The sequence below is a fragment of the Python bivittatus genome, unplaced genomic scaffold (genome assembly GCF_059951505.1).
Source record: "Python bivittatus isolate LINGU-HERP-01145 unplaced genomic scaffold, Pbiv_v1 ctg000480_np1212, whole genome shotgun sequence".
In the NCBI taxonomy this organism is placed as follows: Eukaryota; Metazoa; Chordata; class Lepidosauria; order Squamata; family Pythonidae; genus Python; species Python bivittatus.
This window is the reverse complement of record NW_028277075.1, coordinates 76,211,067-76,230,829: the sequence shown is the minus strand read 5'-3', so window position 1 is coordinate 76,230,829 and position 19,763 is coordinate 76,211,067. Positions and strand designations below refer to the sequence as shown.

At 38.9% G+C, this 19,763-nt stretch overlaps 2 protein-coding genes across 2 annotated transcripts in view; one reads left to right on the top strand and one right to left on the bottom strand.

Moving 5' to 3' along the window:
• STK36 (serine/threonine kinase 36) overlaps positions 1–1,662 on the top strand; it is a 29,051-nt gene extending 27,389 nt beyond the window's left edge. The window contains exon 28 of the mRNA XM_025163623.2: positions 485–1,662. Within this exon, the coding sequence (XP_025019391.2) occupies positions 485–628 (144 nt within the window). The 3' untranslated portion in view covers positions 629–1,662. The remainder of the gene's footprint in view (positions 1–484) is intronic.
• Positions 1,663–2,074: 412 nt separating this feature from the next.
• RETREG2 (reticulophagy regulator family member 2) lies at positions 2,075–19,735 on the bottom strand. Its single transcript, XM_007419825.4, has 9 exons — positions 19,409–19,735; positions 15,068–15,174; positions 11,054–11,084; positions 10,457–10,592; positions 9,240–9,324; positions 8,507–8,644; positions 8,152–8,246; positions 6,944–7,079; positions 2,075–5,040 (listed from the first exon to the last, which is right to left on the bottom strand). Exons 1-9 carry the CDS (start codon positions 19,651–19,653, stop codon positions 4,349–4,351), a joined length of 1,665 nt encoding a protein of 554 aa, XP_007419887.1. The 5' UTR covers positions 19,654–19,735; the 3' UTR covers positions 2,075–4,348.
• Between the last annotated feature and the right edge of the window lie 28 nt (positions 19,736–19,763).

The following is a 19,763-nucleotide window of genomic DNA, read 5'->3' as shown; positions in this document are numbered from 1 at the left end:
TATCCTTTTCATAGCTTGTGTTGGTTGTGCTGTAGTGTGTTGAGTGGTCAACCTGCTTTTTGATAAAGTTGCACGGATATCCATTTTGTTGGAAGATGTTGTATAGGCGGTCTGTTTCTTTCTTCTGATGTTCTGTGTTGCTGCAGTGTGTTTGTACTCATCTGAATAATGTTCTTACACAGTTCCTCTTGTGGGTGGTTGGGTTGTTACTTTGGTAACAGAGCACTTGGTTAGTGTGAGTTGTTTTTCACTACAGTTGTGTTTCTAATTTCTGTCATTTCCTCTGCTGATGAGGATATCAGGAAGAGTGTGTTGTTGTTTTCTTCCCTTGTGAATGTTATTCCTTTGAAGATGTTGTTGATTGTTTCATGTGTTTGGAAAGAACTGATATGTGGGAATACAACCCTAGAACATGTATTAGGAAAGAACTGGTATGTGAGAATACAACCCTAGATTTCTAAGTAACTGTTAGTTTCCTTTCTAGGTGCTGGTGTCACTCCAAGCAAGTGAAAAACTGGAAGCACTTTCCATTCATGGTTCTCAGGCTAGTACCTATAGTAGTTCTCGGCCTACATCAAGGCACTGTAAGAAACTGATACACCTCCTACAGCCTGCACACAGTGTGTGAGACCTGAGGAACAGATATAACTGTCCTGCTCTTCCAAATACTTAAACTTGGAGGACTTTAAAGTAGTAAATCCCATTGTAGCTACATTTTGAGAATAGACTTTAGTGTGCTTGGAATACCATTTGATTCTTGCCTTACTGAGATTAGAAAAAGCCATCACAGATCTTGTTATAAACTGTTTTATGGATCTAATACTATCCAAACTGCCTTCTGCAACCACAAGACTATACGTATAATAATTATTTCCTGTTGTGAAGAAGCCACGTTGCACTGTTGTCCAGCATCTTGGAACACAGTCATTCATGAAGTTGGTTCTTGTGAGAGTTTTCTCTGGAATGCTGATGGTGGACATCTACCTGACATCAACAGTCTCTGTTGAAAAGCAAGAAAAGAAGAGGATAGTAGCATTGCTGGCTAAAATAAAGTATTACTTTCTTTGCTTTTAGTTTTTCAGAATAACACAGGACAGAAGCTATAAGACATTTTTAGTCATGAATAGGAACAGAGCTTTTGTTTGAATTAACTGACCAATTTTGGTCCAGTTCATGAAGGGGTCCCATTTTTATTTATTGAAAACTTTTCTAGAGTGCTTCCCTGCCTAGTCTCTTGACTTTATAATTACTATTAGGTCTTTGTAATAAAAGATGGTGTTGCTATTCAGTGTTTCTGCTTATTTATGTACCATTAAAAAACTGCAAAAGATACTTCAGATTCTGAAAAGTGACAGCACAGATTTGGTCCTATGCCTTGACTGTTGTGGGATTATAAACATGGATAGGAAGTCTATTAAGATTTATTTTCTAAATAGTAGTAGGGAGGAAAAATGGAAACAATGCTGAGAGCAGGGCCTTTCTTAAACATTAAATGTAATGTTCTCATGCATTTCCCTTCTTTTTCCCTATTTGAAAATTATAATTTTACACTAGGAAATCAAAGCAAAGATCTTCAGGATGATATGAGAATTATATTTTTTCCTATCATTGTAAAAAAGCATAGTGCACCCCATCAACTATTTTTAAAGTTTAGTTAATTTTTTAAGTTTAGTAACTTTAAAGACACCCAGAGGTTCTTAACCCATCTCTTTATCTGGTTAGATAAAGGACATTTGGTATGAAAAAGCATTCTGTACATCTCTCTTCTACTGGCACTGTATACCATATATTATGTATATATTCTTTCTAACAGTATGGTTGTTCTCCTGCTCAAGGTTACTCAGATGCAACCTTCATTGGTAAGTAAGAGACACAATTACCTGGATTTAGGTCAGTAACAGGCTTAGCTGAACTATAGTGTACATTCAAAGGAATATCACCCTTGGTGTGGTAATAGCTTTCCAGCTCTGAGTTAGGAATCACTGCTCACACCTGCACACACTGATGGGAGTCAAAAAAGTGCAAGCTGGGACTCTTGATAAATTAAGACAAAAAAAGAATCTTTTACCCAAGATTCAAATCTTTAAACTTTTTTTTTATTAAAAAGACTACATTTCATTTTTAAATATTTAGCCATAGAATAAACACTGCTACACAATTTAGAGCCTTTCACTTTTCCTGGGCAATGATAGCAATTTCCCAGCCCTTCATTAGGACCCTCTATCCTGGAGCAGCATGGCATTGCTGCCACCAAAGGAAAGGAAGAAAGCATAAAGAACCAGAGAGAAATATCAATACAATACATGCCTTCTGCATTAGAAAGAAAAAGTTAGGGCTTTATTGAGAGGGGTAGAAAAATTGTGGCCAGGACACAACACAAAGGTAGGCAAGCTTTACACTCAGTGCCACAAAGCTGCCTGTTTCCAAAGTGCAGACAGTAAGAGGAAGCTGTTATTCACAGTCACCCCACTCCACTGCATTTGAGGGAGGGGCAGGCAATACAGGACAGAAAAGGAGCCAGCTCTGGCCAACAAAACAGTTGTGCTAGCAGACATCTAAAAATTCATTACCCTTTAACAGAAGTCTGAATGGAGAGAAAGAGAGAGAGAAAAGGCAGTATAACTACATTATCTTCCTAGGCAGTGGCCAAAGGTGGCAACCAGGGTAGGGGGTAGGTGGGGGAAGGGAAGGCAGGAATTACAGAGGTGTTTGGATTTCCTTGGATGTCTTTCATGCACCTTAGTCAAGTAATTTAGAAGCGCAGCTCAAGGACAGAGCCCTCCCAGACAAGTAACAGAAATTCAGGGCCTGCGTTTGTAAACCTAAGTTGCAGTTTCTCTTCATCCTAGCATACCAGTAGCTGGGTGACATATATTTTGAATGCTTTACACAATGGGAGAATAACCAACTCATGCTATTTTTGCACTATGGCCTGTAATCCCTTGGAAAACAAGCAAAGATACCAAGGCTGGCAACCCATGGGAAAACTTGCCAAAACGAGACAGAAATGAGAGAAAACAACAGCCATTCAATTAAGGGCATTGCTAAAGACTGTCTTAGCTTTACAGTGCACTAATAAGCTAATACACTGGAAAGGGGACAGCTCTGCTTCTATACAGTAAAAACACTGACCCCTGCAACCCTAGGAACCATTTTATATTTCATCTTGTTTTCTGTAAAATTACACAAACCATCCCTACAGACATCAACCACTTTTTTGGGGGGAGGGGGGAGGACAATCTTGCCCTGTTCTTTCTCCTGAAAATAGAAATGCACATACTATTCCAATTAGCAAAAAAAAAAATTCTATCAATGGAAATCCTTAGTCTTTCAAAAGTGAAGAGAGGTGATAGGCAAAGCGAGTACCCTTCCTCCACTTTTTGACATTAGAATTCTTTCTATGGTCTCACATAATGTCTTTTCTAGCTGCTCTGCTTCTCTGCCTGAGGTGAGGCTAAGGGCATTAGAAGAATGCACTCTGCCCAGGACATATCAGGGCTGGGTTGGTACCAACAAGCAGAAATACTTGTATTTAAAGTGCAGCAGAAAGGGAAGAGGAAGGCTTCCAGATTCTACAATTAAATTTGATTTTTTCCAGGTGCATTTTAAAAAATTCCAGACAACCAGATATGAGGTTCAGCACAAATAAAATCAGGCTATGCCTTCCTGGAAACCATTGGGCACAGTGTATTCACACTATTGTATAAAGGAAAATGAAGGCTTAACATACTTGAAAAGGTAGCACTGATGCTTGGAACTGCAGAAGCATCTGCTTTCTGTGCAATATAGGTAGCTAAGTCCAGATTGCCTTCATTTTCACAGGAAAAATCCTCTACATGGTGTCACTATTGAAAACATACTTTCCATTCCCCGACATTTCTGAGAAGAAAAAAAAATCCCAAATCTACTTCTCCACAGAACCAGTTTCTCCTTCCTGTTCAATTAAGTGACCAATGTTTTCATGAAATTATTTACACCCTCCCTGCTGAATAAAACTCCTTTATTTCTTACTGGATACATGGGGATGAGCAATAGGTTGTAGTGGTGGGAATATCTAGCTGAAGATATGGTGTGCGAAATAAAGACTGCAAAACAGACTAAGACAGAAAAATTGCAGCAGCAGACAAAGACTGCATCATCACTAAGAAGCATGGGCAGAAACAGGCCTGATGGAAAGGCCAATACTAGGAGGAGGACAACAACTTTTGATTCCACACATAACACTGCAAATATGGGTGCTTTGCTTGAATTTTGCCGTATGTCTGTTTGTCCTTCAGCATAGCCTAAACTTCTCTATGTGTCTATTTGTCCTTTCTTGCAGCTACAGAAACAAGACTGAACAGTGAGATCAGGGTGATGGTTCTTCAGGAGGTTGAGGAGGAGCTCCCAGAGCTTCTGTCTCTCCAGAAAGGCCCAACTCTGTATCCATTTGCTCCAGCTCCTTCTGATCAAGCAGCTCGAAATCATCAGCTTCCTCTTCCTCCTCCTCCCCACGCAGAGTTGCTGTTCCCACCTCCTCATTCTCAGATAGCTGTGCCTGGAAGCTGAGTCTCTCCTCCGGTTCAGTAGGCAGGAACTCAGAGAAAGAAGGCCCCTCACTGTCCTCCGAGGAGTGGAGCAGAGCTGACAGGGTGTTCTGCACAACTGTACTGATAGCAGTAGTGACAATCTCTTGACTCAATGAATCGATGTGTAGCCCCAGGCCTTGTGCACAGGTGGCTTGGGACTCAGGGATTCCTCCCACCACTGCCTGCCCATTCCCATTGAAATGAGTATTTACAAAGTGCAGGGGTGAGGCCAGGCACAGAATGGATGTGTCCGAACTCATGGTTGCTGCTGCTGCTGCTGCTGCCGCCACCACCGCCTCCTCCTCCTCAGCAGAGTCCAGCTGGTGTGCACTTTGAATGGGCACCCCAAAATTGTCATCTTCACTGGGTGGTCCCAAGTCTTTGGAATGGAACTCTTCCACAGAAGGGAATTCTGCTAAATCCTTGGAGAAGGATTCTTCAGGCTCACTGTGGAGGCTTTGCTGGTCCAGATCTAAAAAGCAGATAGGCAGTTAGTAAGCACAGAGCTTTCAACACCCGAGATTCCTGCTCTGAATCTTCAACCCTCATGCAACTTGGCTGCCAGCTCAGCTATGGCTTTCAGTCTGCTTTAATGTACATATTTCTGAACATGCTTGCCTGGCTTTTGTTCCTTCTTCTCTTCTTCTGAGTGGCATTGCAATGTTTTTCCATCTTCTCTGTCTGAAGTTCTTCTATAAGCCAAGCACTGCATTACTAGCCCAAATCTAAAAGTCACCATCCACACAGGCAAGCTTACTAAAGCTTTTCTTTATTCTATCTTATCATAAAGAAAAAAGTACAGCTGGTAAATGTGCATTATAAAATATGCACATATTTCAAGTTTAAACAGAGTGTTATATCACAATTTCTAGGATAAATTTAGAAAAGGTGCCACTGCTTTAAGAGTTGCATTAAGTTTAATGAGTGGAATCTTTAAAGCAGTGGCATTTTTTTCTCAAGCTCATATGGAAGCCTGAAAAATAGTCAGGAACCTGTAATGAACACAGATGCTGCCTACCTGTGCGTTTCAAAGCACTTCTTCCAATCATTTTCAAAGCATGAACAGCCTAACATTTATGTCCAACTGGGGCATCTTAGATTTGATTCTAATCTCCACTATACACTCATTAGATAGCAATACGCTACTCCCCACTATTTTTTCTCTCTGCACCCATCCTAGCTGCAGTACAAGTACAATATTGATGTACCTTATAAAATTATTTTAAATATAAGATGATAAACTTGAAATACTCTGAACACTCTAATCCAATAGGTATCCTGAGAGAAACTGATCTGGTTTGGCCAATTCTGTGGTTCTGTAATTTGAAATGTGATTGGTCCAAAACAAACATGTAAATAATTTCTGTGCAAAAAAGGCTGACACTTTGTCAGCAAAGTCCCACTACTTTAATTTCTGTTGATCTAAAACATTAGATGTGGAGAAGAAGAAAGCACAGCATTGGTCTTTCTTCTAATTACAGGGAACAATTCTTAGGACTCTCAGATCAACAATGCAGTGGGTAAGGGATGTTCTATCATTTGATTCCTATGAAATTCATATAGTTCTGCCTAAATACAAAGTCATGGGAATTTTTTTTTTTAAATAAAATCAGAATTTTAAGGAGCATCCCATTCCAAGAAAGCTACTGTGCCTGCAAATTTCAATCATAAACAGAAGAACTCACAACTATACTGGCCAATAGTAGGCATAGAGCTTTGTACTTCCAAAAGTCACTTCTGAGTCTTGTAAAAGCAGGTTCAACTCAAAACTTATGCTTGGTCCACACTCCACCCCAAACAGTGAATGGAAATTTAATACTAGAATGTACTACCCCTACTTTTGATGGATCTAAAAGGAATAGAATTTCCCGTTCAGATGCCTCCTTTCTTTTCAGGTCTGAAAAGGGGAACAAAAACCTTTTCCACAACTCTTTTCAGGAGGGGCTATGAACTAGGCTGGCATGGTAGTCGTAGGTAATCATCTCGGCTACCATTTGTTAGGGGATGGGACCAAGAGAAGAGAACCCAACAAGGAGTGTGGAAATCAATCCAGTGAAGCCAATGAAGTTTTGTTTATAATTCTGTAATATAACTCGGCTAATTTCTGTAGCATCAGCAACAAGGACAGGTGAATTACTAATTACTTCAAAATTAAGGAACAGTTGGAAAATTAATATGGAAAAGAAACAGATATTGCACTCAGCATGTAGTATGAAGTCAGAAATATTCAGGACTATGTGATCCTTTCCAGTTCCTGCTTCATTTTTCTCATGAATTCTCAGTTCTGCCACAAAGCAATATAGAATTTGTATTATATCATTCAACAACTCCAAGCCAAAATGTGATATTTGGTTTGGGGAGAAGGAATATAGCACCTTCAGACACATCTGTCAGTTGTGGTGTTGTAGCTCTGGAGACAGTGAATCCTCCACTTTCCAGGATAGAGGCTTCCTCATCAGAGAGTTCAGAATCTGTGATTGCTAATGCCAGAGCTGTCTTCTTCACATCTACCTGCAAAAAGGATAGCACTAAAGTTGTATTGTAAGGCTGCATCTGCTCAGTTAAAAACCCCAATAGAGAGAATGCATCTAGAATGCCAAACCAGCATGTCCCCCACCAGGTTAATGCTTGTCCTTGACGCTGGATCCTCCTTTAACAAATTATGATGAATGGTTATGAAAATACTAGAAGTGAAATCTACATTCCAGAGCAGCAGCAAGTCCAAATAATATGCAAAAATGTCCATATGGATTGCTATAATGCTCTCTCTAGTTGTTTAACAAACTGTCACAATGGGAAAAGTAGATCATAATAAAAAAAACTTAAGAGGATCTTACTACCTATGAACCTAAAGGAAAGGTGCAACAAACATTCAGCACTGATAGAATTTATATTATTACATTCAAGAGCATGGAGAATCTGCCACTTTTAGTCTGCCATCTTTAAGAATCTCAGGAAAAAGATCTGTCTGAACCATTTCACATCCTATTTCAAATGGAGGCTGTGACATGATTATTGTTTATAAAAAAATAAAATTTGTTGAACACATTTGTTTTTTAAACAAAATATAATTTTATTCCTTATTTGAGGAACACATGAATATACTTATACATGTGTATGAGTATCAAAAAGGTTTTTTTTTTAAAAAAAAAGTCCTTAAAATTTATTTACCCCTGCTGTGCTTTAAATATCTAATATAGGAGAACAGTGGAGTAGACTTACCTAAATGAATGTGGCTTTTGAGATTAAAAAAAGGTCCTCTTCCTATGTCATTACTTTTGCTCCCACACAAATCATGAGAGAACTAAAGATGCTCTAAACAGGAAGCAATCAGGACTGAGGTAAAGAGAAACCTCAAGCTTGAAGAACCTGAAGGCCCACTGGGTAGAAGCATCCAATGATGCAAGCCAAATCATTGTCTCCCCCCACCCCCGAAAAAATGTGAAGTTCCCTGCCATGTCATCAGATCAGTTGGTAGTCACAGTCTCCAGATTCTTTATGACACTAATCAGTACCAGGCCTCCAACCTCCCTGCTCTTCCAACTGATCATGCTTCACCCTTTGCCTCTTCCCTCACCCTTACCACTGGAGAGTAGCCAGACAGTTCTGCTTCACTCTCACTTTCTGTTTCTGCCATTGGTTCACTGCCAGCTTCTGGCTCAATCTTTCCTTGACGCTCTGTAGAGTAAAACAAAACAAATTTTGCCTAGGACTTCTCTGTGTTAGCCCTACAGAAAAAGGGTCAAGGGAATACTTTTTAAAAGGTTTTAAAAGAAGTGTGTGCTTCTTCACAGTCCTTGTCCCAACTGCACACCGACATCCGTACTTCTACAGGCTTTCTAGGCCCCATTCCCACTGGATAAATCATTCTCAGCCAGTCCAGCCTTTCTTTAGTAATTTTAACCTGCATTTTAAGTAGTAAGGAGCAATTGTCTTACTTTTCTTTTCATGTTTAAGATGCAAAGTCTCCACCTTCATACTGTAGTCCAGTTTCATTAGGATGGGCTCCAAACGGGTATACATTCTTTGAATGAGTTCGTGGTATACTACCAGTGGCCACAGCAGAATACTAAGTACTGGAGATATGGATAAAACTCAGAGATGTGTTAAAAACATATTCTCTGATGCTAAAAGGCAGTTACACATAATGCTTTCTGTAGGGACATCAAGTTGCCAGTCCCTCTCACTGCTTCTTATGTTCAGTGATTCCCCCTGTACTGGACATGGTACCAGAATTGTACAAATTCAGCACTCAGACTCTCTAGCTCAAGTCCATCAGATCAGGACCAACATTGTTAATGATGCATAAACAGAAAAAAAAACAACAACCTTAGATTCCAGAGCTGAAATTGAATAAACTGCAGAAATAACTTTGGCAGATGCTTGCATTAGCTTCCTACAACAGTCTAAAAATATATAATTGCACTTCTGCCCAAGCTATATTTTCTTGTGAAGTTGGCAGAGGTAATAGGTATCATCATCTGAAAGCTCTACCACTGGCTTTACAGAGGGATTTGCATGATACCATTTTAACTTTTTGCCGAATTTTCTTCTAAATTCGTTTGCTGAAAATGCCTACGCCTGCCTAGAAGGTGCTTGGAAGTTTACAAAATTGGTTAGTAAAGCTGTGTCTTTAGTTTTAAAGGGTTGCAAAGGATTAAGCATACTCACAGACAATGTAGGAGATCATGATTCCTGGAACATAGTGTCCTACAATTGCTAGAATCAGGCATCCTGAGCAGATTCTAGCACAGAACTGGGAAAACAGAAATAAGAGAGACAGAAATAAACTTAGCCAAAAGGAAACACTCTCAAAATAGCTGGTGTAGGTAGCCTTCTTTGTAACAGTCTTACAATGCCTCCCAAATTGCAGGGCCCTTTCATTCTTTCATAATGTTGCTTGTATTCATCCACAAAGCTGTTTTACATTCTCTAAGACTGAGCTTTGTAAGAAAGGCTAGCTAATATTTGGCTTCTGAATAGAAGAAAAAAAATCAAGAATAGCAAGCTACATGCCTGGAACTTATTGGCAGCTGACCAATAATTAAGACACTTCTTGCTCCCTAGGACAAGCCATAATTAATCCACAGAAAAGGCTGCATTAAAAAAATATTATGCAAACTAAGCACAAATGCACAAAACAGAATTAAAGTTAATAAGCCCTAAATTAATAAGTATAACAATAAAGGGGGGGGGAACACTTAGAAATTATATTATGAACAAAAAATCTGCAAAAGTCTTAAGAACAGCTTTGTCAGAACTGCATTAATCCAAATGTTGTTGTGAAAGGCCCCATTTACATAAAAAGGTTGAGATGCTATTTTAAAACTTAACACTACTTATAAATTTATGCCCACATTTCCTCTCCTTTTTTTCCTAGGGCCAGGTATGTATTCTGATCATGTCTGAAGAATCAACTTATAATGCTATCCCATTATATATTTTGGATTAGAAAACAGACAGAAAACAGACATACAAGGTTGTTGCCTTTTGGTGTAGAAATATCAACATATAGGTTCACCAAGGGAGATGCTTTTCCAAGGGCAATTGCTGAGAAATAACTGGTATAACCTGTATTTCAACTGGAGTGATGTGATAAAACCTCCATTGCAGTTTTTTGTTTCCACATACATTGAGAAATGCTACCTTCTTTAAGCTCACTGCTTAAAACACTGTCTCTAACCAGGATCACCATGTCCAAATATAGATATATTACATGAGCTAACATCCATGCAGAAAAAATGGCCAGGTGTGAATCAGCTCTAACTACCAGAGACAAACACATTTTAACAAGCCACCTTCTGAAGGTAAACATGGGACAACTTCTTCCCTAGCAATAACAATGCTTTGGCTTCTTATATGAAAGGCTCTGTTGATTTCCTATTTACCTTGGCAGGGTTTTGCTTCTTATACTGCAGAAGTTCCTGCAGGTATAGCCTGAAGGTAATCCAACTCTCAGCCAGGCAACGACAGAGTTCTGAAACACTGAGCAGATGAGGCTGTGCTCCTGCCATCCCACTGTCACTGGAATAAAAACTACATATTAGTAAACAAAGCCTTCAAGACCACACCCAATATTGTATTTTAATACAATAATTTTTGCAGACAGAATTTACAGCAAGATACCCAAGCTAACCAAGCTGTAACTGAAAACACCACATTTTGTTTGAAAGTGCCTAGCTCTTAATCCAATATAAGAATATTTTCAGGACAGACATCCACCAAATGGTATAATTTTTGAGGATCTGAAAATGTGATCTGTGATCTGATCTGTCAAGATAAAGGAATAATTAAATTTTTGTATTTCAGTTCTCCGTCCTACAAAGTAAGGTCAAATGAATAGGCTTAAGAATATATTCCAGAAGGGACTTTTCAAGTCATATCACAAATCAAAATACTGAGCTATTCTAAGTAAAATGGTAGACAGGAGCAAGGAAAAATAACAGAAGGAAAGATCTTCCCCAGAATATTAGAAGAATGCCTACCTGTCTCCCCCAGGTTCTTCTAAGGGCTGTACTGCAGGATAAAAAGGAGGGAAAAGTTAATGCATTAACTGAGAAATGAAACATGGAAATTCAGGTTCTATAAATATGTAGTGGTAAAGTTTCTTTCTTCAACAAATTGGTCTTCAGCAATCATCCTGTACATACAGATCTAAAGAGCCAAGTTTGATAGCTGTAGGTATCACAAGGACTAAGGGAAAGCAAGACCCTCTCTGGAAGTTGCCCAAATACTGGGGTAGCATTTAATATACAGTAACAAACATTTTCATGTACTAAATTAGGCTATTAGCATCACTGGGAGTTGGGTGGCATATACATTTAATTTAATAATAATAATAATAATATTTCCAACTGAGACTTTGCAGTTTCTCAAATAGTGCACAGATGTAGTTGTTGCTCAGAAGAGCTTTCCTGAACACTTGCATGTCTGGCTAGAACTCAATGCAGAACTGGAATTCTCATGGACTTTTCCATACATTGTAGCAAAATAAATAAGCAAGCACATTCAACATAGGAGGCGTGTGGGCAGGACAACTATACAAAAATTCCATATTGGAAAAAAATCAGATTCTTTGTTGTATTTTTTTAAGTGTGTCTCTGAATACTATGGTTAAAGCCATGAAATATGAAAATTATAAAATATTCCAATATTCAAATGTATAGTTTATTTGCTATGCTTTCACCTACAACCTCAAATCATATTTTTCCATGCATTTCACATCATGTTTTCAGATCTCTATTTTGCAAAATCTTTTGAATTTTGAAATCAGTAACAATAAAAATATTTGCGTAACTAAATACATGCCTACAATTGTTGAAGGAACTGGACTGTCTTGGCCCACAGCATGTCAAACCTGGCAATGCAAAGCCACCAAAGAGCAACTAAATTGTGCCCAGCCACTTAAGTCTTAACAACCTAGCTATAAAGAGGTTTGTGAATAAGTTCCTTTGCAACAGGGAGATGACTCTAGAAAAAGTTCATCAGATTTCAGTAACTGATGCTGCAGTCATGCTGTGCTGTTATTTATAACATTATGGCCTGCATATAGTCCCTACAAGCTGCAATCAGGATTCTTCTCTTGTGTACGAACTGGTGAATAGCTCAGTTATTCTCAGTTATGAAACAATGGAAAACAATCTTGTGAAGTTTGTGACCCAGATTAAGCAAACAGCCCTAACACAGACACCCAGTAATCACAGTCACTATAAGAACCACTGCTCCTATGAAAGACAGTCCATTCTGTTACATGAAAAACTAATGTTAACTCAGCAGCTTAATACAATGGGCATTTACTGCATCTATGAATGCACTGAATACTGTGCTGTCCTGCAAAAGAGTGGAAGCTAGGCATTATATGTTGGAACACTATGACTGGTTTATATCAATCTGTTTTGCTCTTCCTAGGAGATTAAAAGGCCAGTACAGCCTTAATTAACCCATTCAGTAGCACTAGCCCTGTTTCACCTCAGGTACAGTATTACATTTTGGAAGCCTAGAAGATATAAAAGAAGCATCTGTCCGCCAAAACTGCTGCAAGTAAATTTGATAATTGGGGTTCATCAATGAATCCAAAAGAAAGAAGTCTATTTTGCCCAACAACACTAAACTCTTAATTACAGAGCTTCAAGAAAACGCTCAGCATGGTAAAGAGCATGCAGTAGGATGCTTAGAAAAGAAGAGCCCCCATGTAGATTTGGGTTTGAATAATAAATGTTCACCAAACAGATGTCTACTTTTTAGGATTCCAGTACATCTCTACTTGACAGAGCAGCTGTCTGCTAGTACCTTTTCTGAATAATATTTTTATTAAAATGCATAAGCCAGACTCCCCCTGATTCTTTGCCACCATATACTAATAGTATAACCCACCTCTTCCTACAATGTCTATAAAGGGAAGCACCAAGTTCAGCTATATGGAATAGAAATCTATAAAAATTGTCAAGAAACTGGCATAGATACAAGCAAACATAATTTTTCTAACCAAATGCAAAAAAACCATATTATTCCTAAAGGACTAAAAGTGAAGAACCCTGTGCAATCTATAAACTATATAGATTACAGTTAAAGATTATGCCATACTTTCTCCATGAAACTCCTAAACCATCTAATCAGCATTCTTTGTAACAATTAATCATCAATGCCACCTCTACCCTGGAATTTCAACTACACTAGGATTTGAAATTACAGGACAAGACAACAAACATACATTACAGAACTCCATCTTCTTGAAGAAAAAGAAGACAGATTGTCCAAGCTTCCACAAGCATCCGCTCATTAGAATGGGAAAAGGAGGGGAGCTGCAGCTTATGAAAGCTTATGCTTTTAATAAAATTTGTTGGTTGGAAAAGATGCTACCAGACTCCTCCTGATTTTTTGCCACATAGACTAACACGGCTCTCCTCCTACAAAGAAATCCAGTAAATCTCTCTAGGGACTAATCTAGATGATGATGTCAAAGAATACTATGCCAGCTGTCAACTGATTTCACATAATGTAAATTGCAACTCTGCTTATTAGTGTAGTTAATAAACGTATCTTTAAAACTCTCAGAAAGTATCCAGGAAAAAACCTAACCCATCATGGTTGGCTTTCCATTTTATGATGTAGCAATACTGATATTTACTAGCAGGAAAATCAGAAAAGCTTTAGTTCACTTAATGTTTAACATAAAAGCCAAGGATTCCTGATTCTAAAACTTAAAAAGCAACTCTTCTGTTATATGAATGTCTTAACAAAGCTCCAGTACTCGAAATAGAGGGCTATCATCACTATTGAACACTGTTTTGTAATATGACAAATGCAGTCACCATCCAAATGCATGAAATTAAGCTGGCAAGATTCATTTCTTTGGGCAAGAAACATGAGAGAAAAATCAGCTTATTCATGAAACATTAATTCAGTGATAACTGCTTAAAGTAGGGAATCTGAGAGTTTCTTGCTTTTATCACTCACTCCTTTAGCCATTATTATGAGTGGTGTGACCCATTCATTCAGTTAATGACCTAATCATTCAATGTATCATTACCAAACCCATGGGGATTAACATCTTACAAACAGCTTCTTTATTGCAGCATTTATGTTAACCTCATACATATTATTTGAGAAACACCACTTCTGCAGTGTTTCTGAATAACTTTCAAATCCCATAAACAACATGTAGTATGTGGTCTTCCTTGTGATCTTCCTCCAGTGCCCCAACAAGCAGGATGTTCATTATCAATTACAGTGCCCTAATTTCTACAGCTAGTCATGCACACTCTCCACAAGATAAATTGATAAAAGGGCTTTTTGAGCAGAAAGAAAGAGGAGGCTATTGCTTAGTTCTCAATTATGATAGCAACCCTTTAATTATCCAAGAATCTGAAAAACCTGGATACACTAGTTTTGAATCAGAGAATCAGAGATGTTATTAGGTACAAAATAAATTACTACATCACAACTTGCTTCAAATACACAGAATTTGTCATATGGATGCCCTAAACATCCAGTCTTCAAAAGCTAAAGCCAAAATGAGGACAGAGCTATCATAAAATTATAATTGTGGCCCATGGTTTTTGAATATTTAGGATCTAATAACACAAGACCTGCATTATTTTCCACAAACCAACTAAAGATAAAGGATTCGTATAAACAAAGAATCAAATACCTTTAGATGAAAAACAAGCTTTAATTCCCAGTGGCTTCCCATATGAACTATACAATATTGTGCATACCAAATGAAATACAGCATAGTCTTAATTCAGTTTAAGTAAAATCCAAGCAAGTTGTGACACAAACGAGCTCAAGAATAGATGTTTGACTGAGTTAGCAATTCCCACTGTCAAATAGAGTTTTAGCACCAGCTCGTAGATATGAAACACCCCTGCTTGCTACTTAGTGTAAGGGGAAAAAAATACCTAAATTTCACTAGTAGGAAACAAAAGAACTAGAGCCCAAAGTAATGGTTTGTATCTATAAAGGCCTTAACTTGAACAGCATTCACTATGTTCACTTACCTGAGAAATCCAATAAAAATTGGGGCTTCCATCTCTCCAACAGCAGAACTCCAATAAAACCAGTACTGAGGAGGAACAGGGGACGCAATGAAGTGGAAGAAAACAGCCTGGAAAGTCACAAAGACAAGCATTACAAAAAGTATTCGCAAAAATATAACAAAGGACTCCATTTATCCTGACTGAATTGTACTGTCAGCTATTAACTGCACTCATAATCCCTTCAAGTCTTCAGGAGCACAGAAAATTTCAAGGGAGCAGGTAGCTTCCTCAATTTGTGTAGCATTTTTAAAAAATGCCATAATTAATGGAATTTCTCACACAGCTTTTGATCCTTCCCCAATCATTACAGGTTGGTAAACTTTTCTGTCCAAAGGTTATCCTGGTGGTCTGACTAGAGGTTGGGCAGCAGGAAACCAGCAGTCTGTTGCCAGCTGGTCATCTGGCCAGGAGAAAAATAGGTAGGGTTCTTCATGACTCAGAGCTGAACTTCTGTGGCCTATAGGAGGCCAGCATATTGCCTACTCCTGGCCTAATACTCAGTGCTAAGTGACAGTGCTAAGGTCCAATCTTTCTTTACTTGCACTGATATTTTCAGAGAATGTTCTTGCCATAGGCAGAAAGAGATTGTTGAAGCCCTCCAAGTTCTCTCACAAAGTACAGGGGCCTCTCTCACTTTCTGCTATATGGTTAAGGATCGGGGCAAGGCGGGGGGAGATGTAGTTGTCAAAAATAATTGTTCAAGTGTTGCTGAGTGCTACATTTGCAGATACTTGAGCACATCTTTTGGGAGAGAAATGTAAGACCAATCAAAAACATTCACTCAGGTGCAGAAAGGGTTTTTTTTTTTTTTAAGTGCACAGTAAATGCAGTCATGACCAAAAAATTATGTAACAGTTACAGCTATACTAGTTTTTAGAAAATCATCCTTTTTATATATTAAACAACTCCAATTACGTTCTACAATTTTATCACTATCAGTTAACTATTATTTTGTAATAGGAAAACATTTTTTATGACAATCTCTATTTCATCTTAATAATCCTGGAAAATCTGTGTTCCCATTATAGAAGAAAATTGAAAAAAAAAATAGCTTCAGAGTCAAAAGCAAGTCTATGACTTTAGGTCTAGGACAGATGCATGGCTAACTCGGAATCAGTTTTGTTTTTTTTTTAATCTGCATTTATACAGATATTTCAAATATTGTTAGATTCTCAATGTTACTATCTCCTAGACCATATGGAAACTTATATTCTGAAAAGCTGAAACTAAATTACAGGCACCCACACATTTATAATGTTTATGCAGATGTTACCTAGGAATTTGAAGTATTTTAGTCCTAACATGATTGGCTTCTAAAAATGTAACGTTGACCATTTTTCTGGCAGAGCCACATTAATTCTTTTATCATCATAAAGCATCTTAAAAGTTACTACACAGAATAACAACAAAGTTCCACAGCTATTTTTAATTCAAGTCTTCATAATAGCAGCCACTGGAAATGCAATTCCAATCCCTGCATGGCTCCAATCCATGAATATGCTCTGCTGATAGTCTGCTCATTGTCTCTAAGAGTAAACAGGATGTTTTTCTTTTCAGCAGTTGCTGGACTCTACCACTCAGCTTTGCTAAATGTTGCTGTCTGTGCAGAAGCCACATAGCCAGAAACGAAGGAATGTGCTAGCACAACAATTCTCAGCAATTACAGGCTTGACAAAATCTCAATTGGCAAAGGGCAAGCAAAAGCTTCTTGAGCTTACTCACAGCTTAGTACATTGCCAGGAGTGACTAAGCAATCAGTCCCAAGATGTATAGTACAAACCATGTGCATCATATGCAGTGAGTACACGATCTAATGAGAAATACTCCTGGGCAAACCTCCAGTTATCTGTAGCTGCTAGTAACAGCCCTTGTTTATCCCAGGCCAATCCTATAACTTTTGGCAATACTTATGAACAGGAAAAGGTCCATTTACACATTGAGAATGAAGAAGGAAAATTACTTGAAGCTACAAAATACCAATATTATTTAATAGGGGCATGTTGGACTATGGCTGCATTCTCTTTTAGATCAACCTGCAAAGACTTCTGCAACAGAAAACCCAATGCAAAATCTTCTTAGGTCCACATAGTACTTGTTTACTTCATGGCTCCACTGGCACTAAGATTAGTGATATTTACCTGATACAGGCCCAGCACAGGACTCTTTTGTATGGCATCACTCAGTAGCAGATCCTATACTTTAACTGCTGAAAATCAGAGCCTGGTGTTTCCAATTATAGTAATCTCAGGGCAAAGCTAGAAAGATTTCAACCCTTCTGGGGAGCCACCACAAGTCACAGTAAGTAGTACTGAAAAACTCTAGACAAATAAAATATCCAACTATTCATCAAATAGGTGAGCCATTATTTTTGATATGCAATCCCTCTTTGAACTATACTTTTAACCCTAGACACTATACTGAATCTCTATACACAGGCTATCGAAAGCAGCGCCAAGCCTAATTTTGTGCAAGTGGAACCAAAATATTTGAGATTTACAATTCGCATCACATGCTTTCAAGCCTCTTATATCATTGATACATCTCACAAAACACAATTTTTGCAGCTCTATATCCACAGCTATCCATTTTTATCACTGATGAATTTAGATCTCATTCTTTTAAACTTATCTAACTGCTGCCTCCCTCTGAAGGGATTCACTAGAGCCCGGCAGAGAATGCTTAGATATAAATATCAAATAAGAATATGCATGCTTTCTGTCTCACCGCTTAAAAAAAATCCAACATGCTAGAAGAGAGATGCCAGAATAGGGAAAAAGTGGTGAGTACATAAGTTGCTAGAATCAATATATTGCAACAGCCAATTATATTATAAGGTGTATAATAACTTCTAAAGAAATCTAGAAACTCCCAGAATATAAAATCAAGAATACATGTGTCAACCAACACAAAAGGTCTATCTGTGATTCAACCATGTGATCTCCACACATTATCAATTAACAGTTTAGCTTGATATTTATAACTGAATAGCATGCCATCACTGCTCATACATTAGGAAGAAGCTCTACTCCTATTCGACTGATAGCAATTTGTGGTTGGGATCATGCCATGTTATTATGTACACCTAATTCAATAAGCTAAGTGAGACATTCAGAACAATGTCCTGGTAGCAGGGGATGCTCCTGCAGAAACATACCCCTTTGAGAAAGGGTAATCTAAACTAGTTAGAAAATCAGATCTATTTATTTCATTCAGTTTATATGACCACTCACTCACCACCTCTGGACAATAAACAAAATTCAGTATTTTATTTCCGCATATCAACCACAGCCATCATATTTGTACATTGTGCTGCAATATCCAGGAATACATAAATAATTTACAATCTGCTATAAAATATTTTTTCTAAGTATTGGACTTTATCTGAGAGAAACCTGGATACTAACCTGTATTGTACTATCTAGCACTGGGCATATCATTACTGTTGAATTTAATTTACCACATAAAGTTGTGAGAATCTGGGATGTTCCCACTCCCATATCTGTACATTACTGACACTTTTTCTAATAGCAGACAACAAGAATGCAACTGAATGCACATTTCTTAGTTGAAACTCAATCTATGGAGTTTTTAATTTAGCCCTAATTAAATACAGCATCTCATAGCTCCCATATATGTCCATCTTACCCAACATAGACAAGACTTCTGATTTCCCCCAACTCTTTTCAAGACAGCTGAAAGAACATGGACAGTTCATTTGTGAGATTAACTCAACTGATTTCACCAGGAAATATTAAGAAGGTTGTGCATGAAAATACTCTTATGCTTTTAGGCACCACTAGTTTAACCTGTGTCACCTAGCAACCAAGTTCAACTTTCTACTTATTCACCAAGCTAATTGGGTGACTGAGTCAGTGATTTTCTCAGCCCAATCTACCTCATATTGGTTTTGTATCTATGAAAAGTGAACCTATGCATGCCTCCTTGAAGCCCTTAAGAAGCATAATGGGGGGGGGGGGGGTGTCCAAGACCCGGAACGAGCACAAGATCCGAGATCTTACACAGCCCTTCCAGAAAAGATCTATACAGTAATTCGATGAGATCATTAGGCATTGTTTCCACTACCACGAATCCCTTCTCAGCCTCTCCAAGTACTTAGGGCTCTATGACGGGTCTGCTCCTTGCAACCCTCTTTCGGCAGTCTCAACAACCACAGGGCCAGTGCCTCCGCTCAGAGTCCTAAAGACCTCTCAGCACGACCTCCAGCCCGCTCGCCGCCTCCTCCGGGGCCTGCCCCGTGCGGCCCAAGCTCTGCCTTGCGCCGCCGTCTCCTCCTCCTCTCACCACAGAGCAGCTCCGAGCGCGACGGCCCCGGCCAGGCTCTGCGGCGGCCTCTCCCAAACCAACAGCCGCTGCACAGCAGTCACGGTCGCCTCCCAGCCCCTCAGACGTCGCCTCAGCCGGACGGCCAAAGCCAACACCTCCTGTTCTTCCTCCTCCTCTTCCTCGGCTTCTGCCGCCCCGGGTCCGGATACCGTCACCGCCTCCCCTTCCTCTGTGACTGGGACACTCGGGCCTCCGCTCGCCATCGCTTCAGCCAGCGATGAGCAAAGAGGTAAGGGAGGAGCGGAGAGTCCTCCTGACAGCCGCAACCGGAAGCAGCGGCAGTGCACGGAGGCCAACTTGATGGTAAATTCAG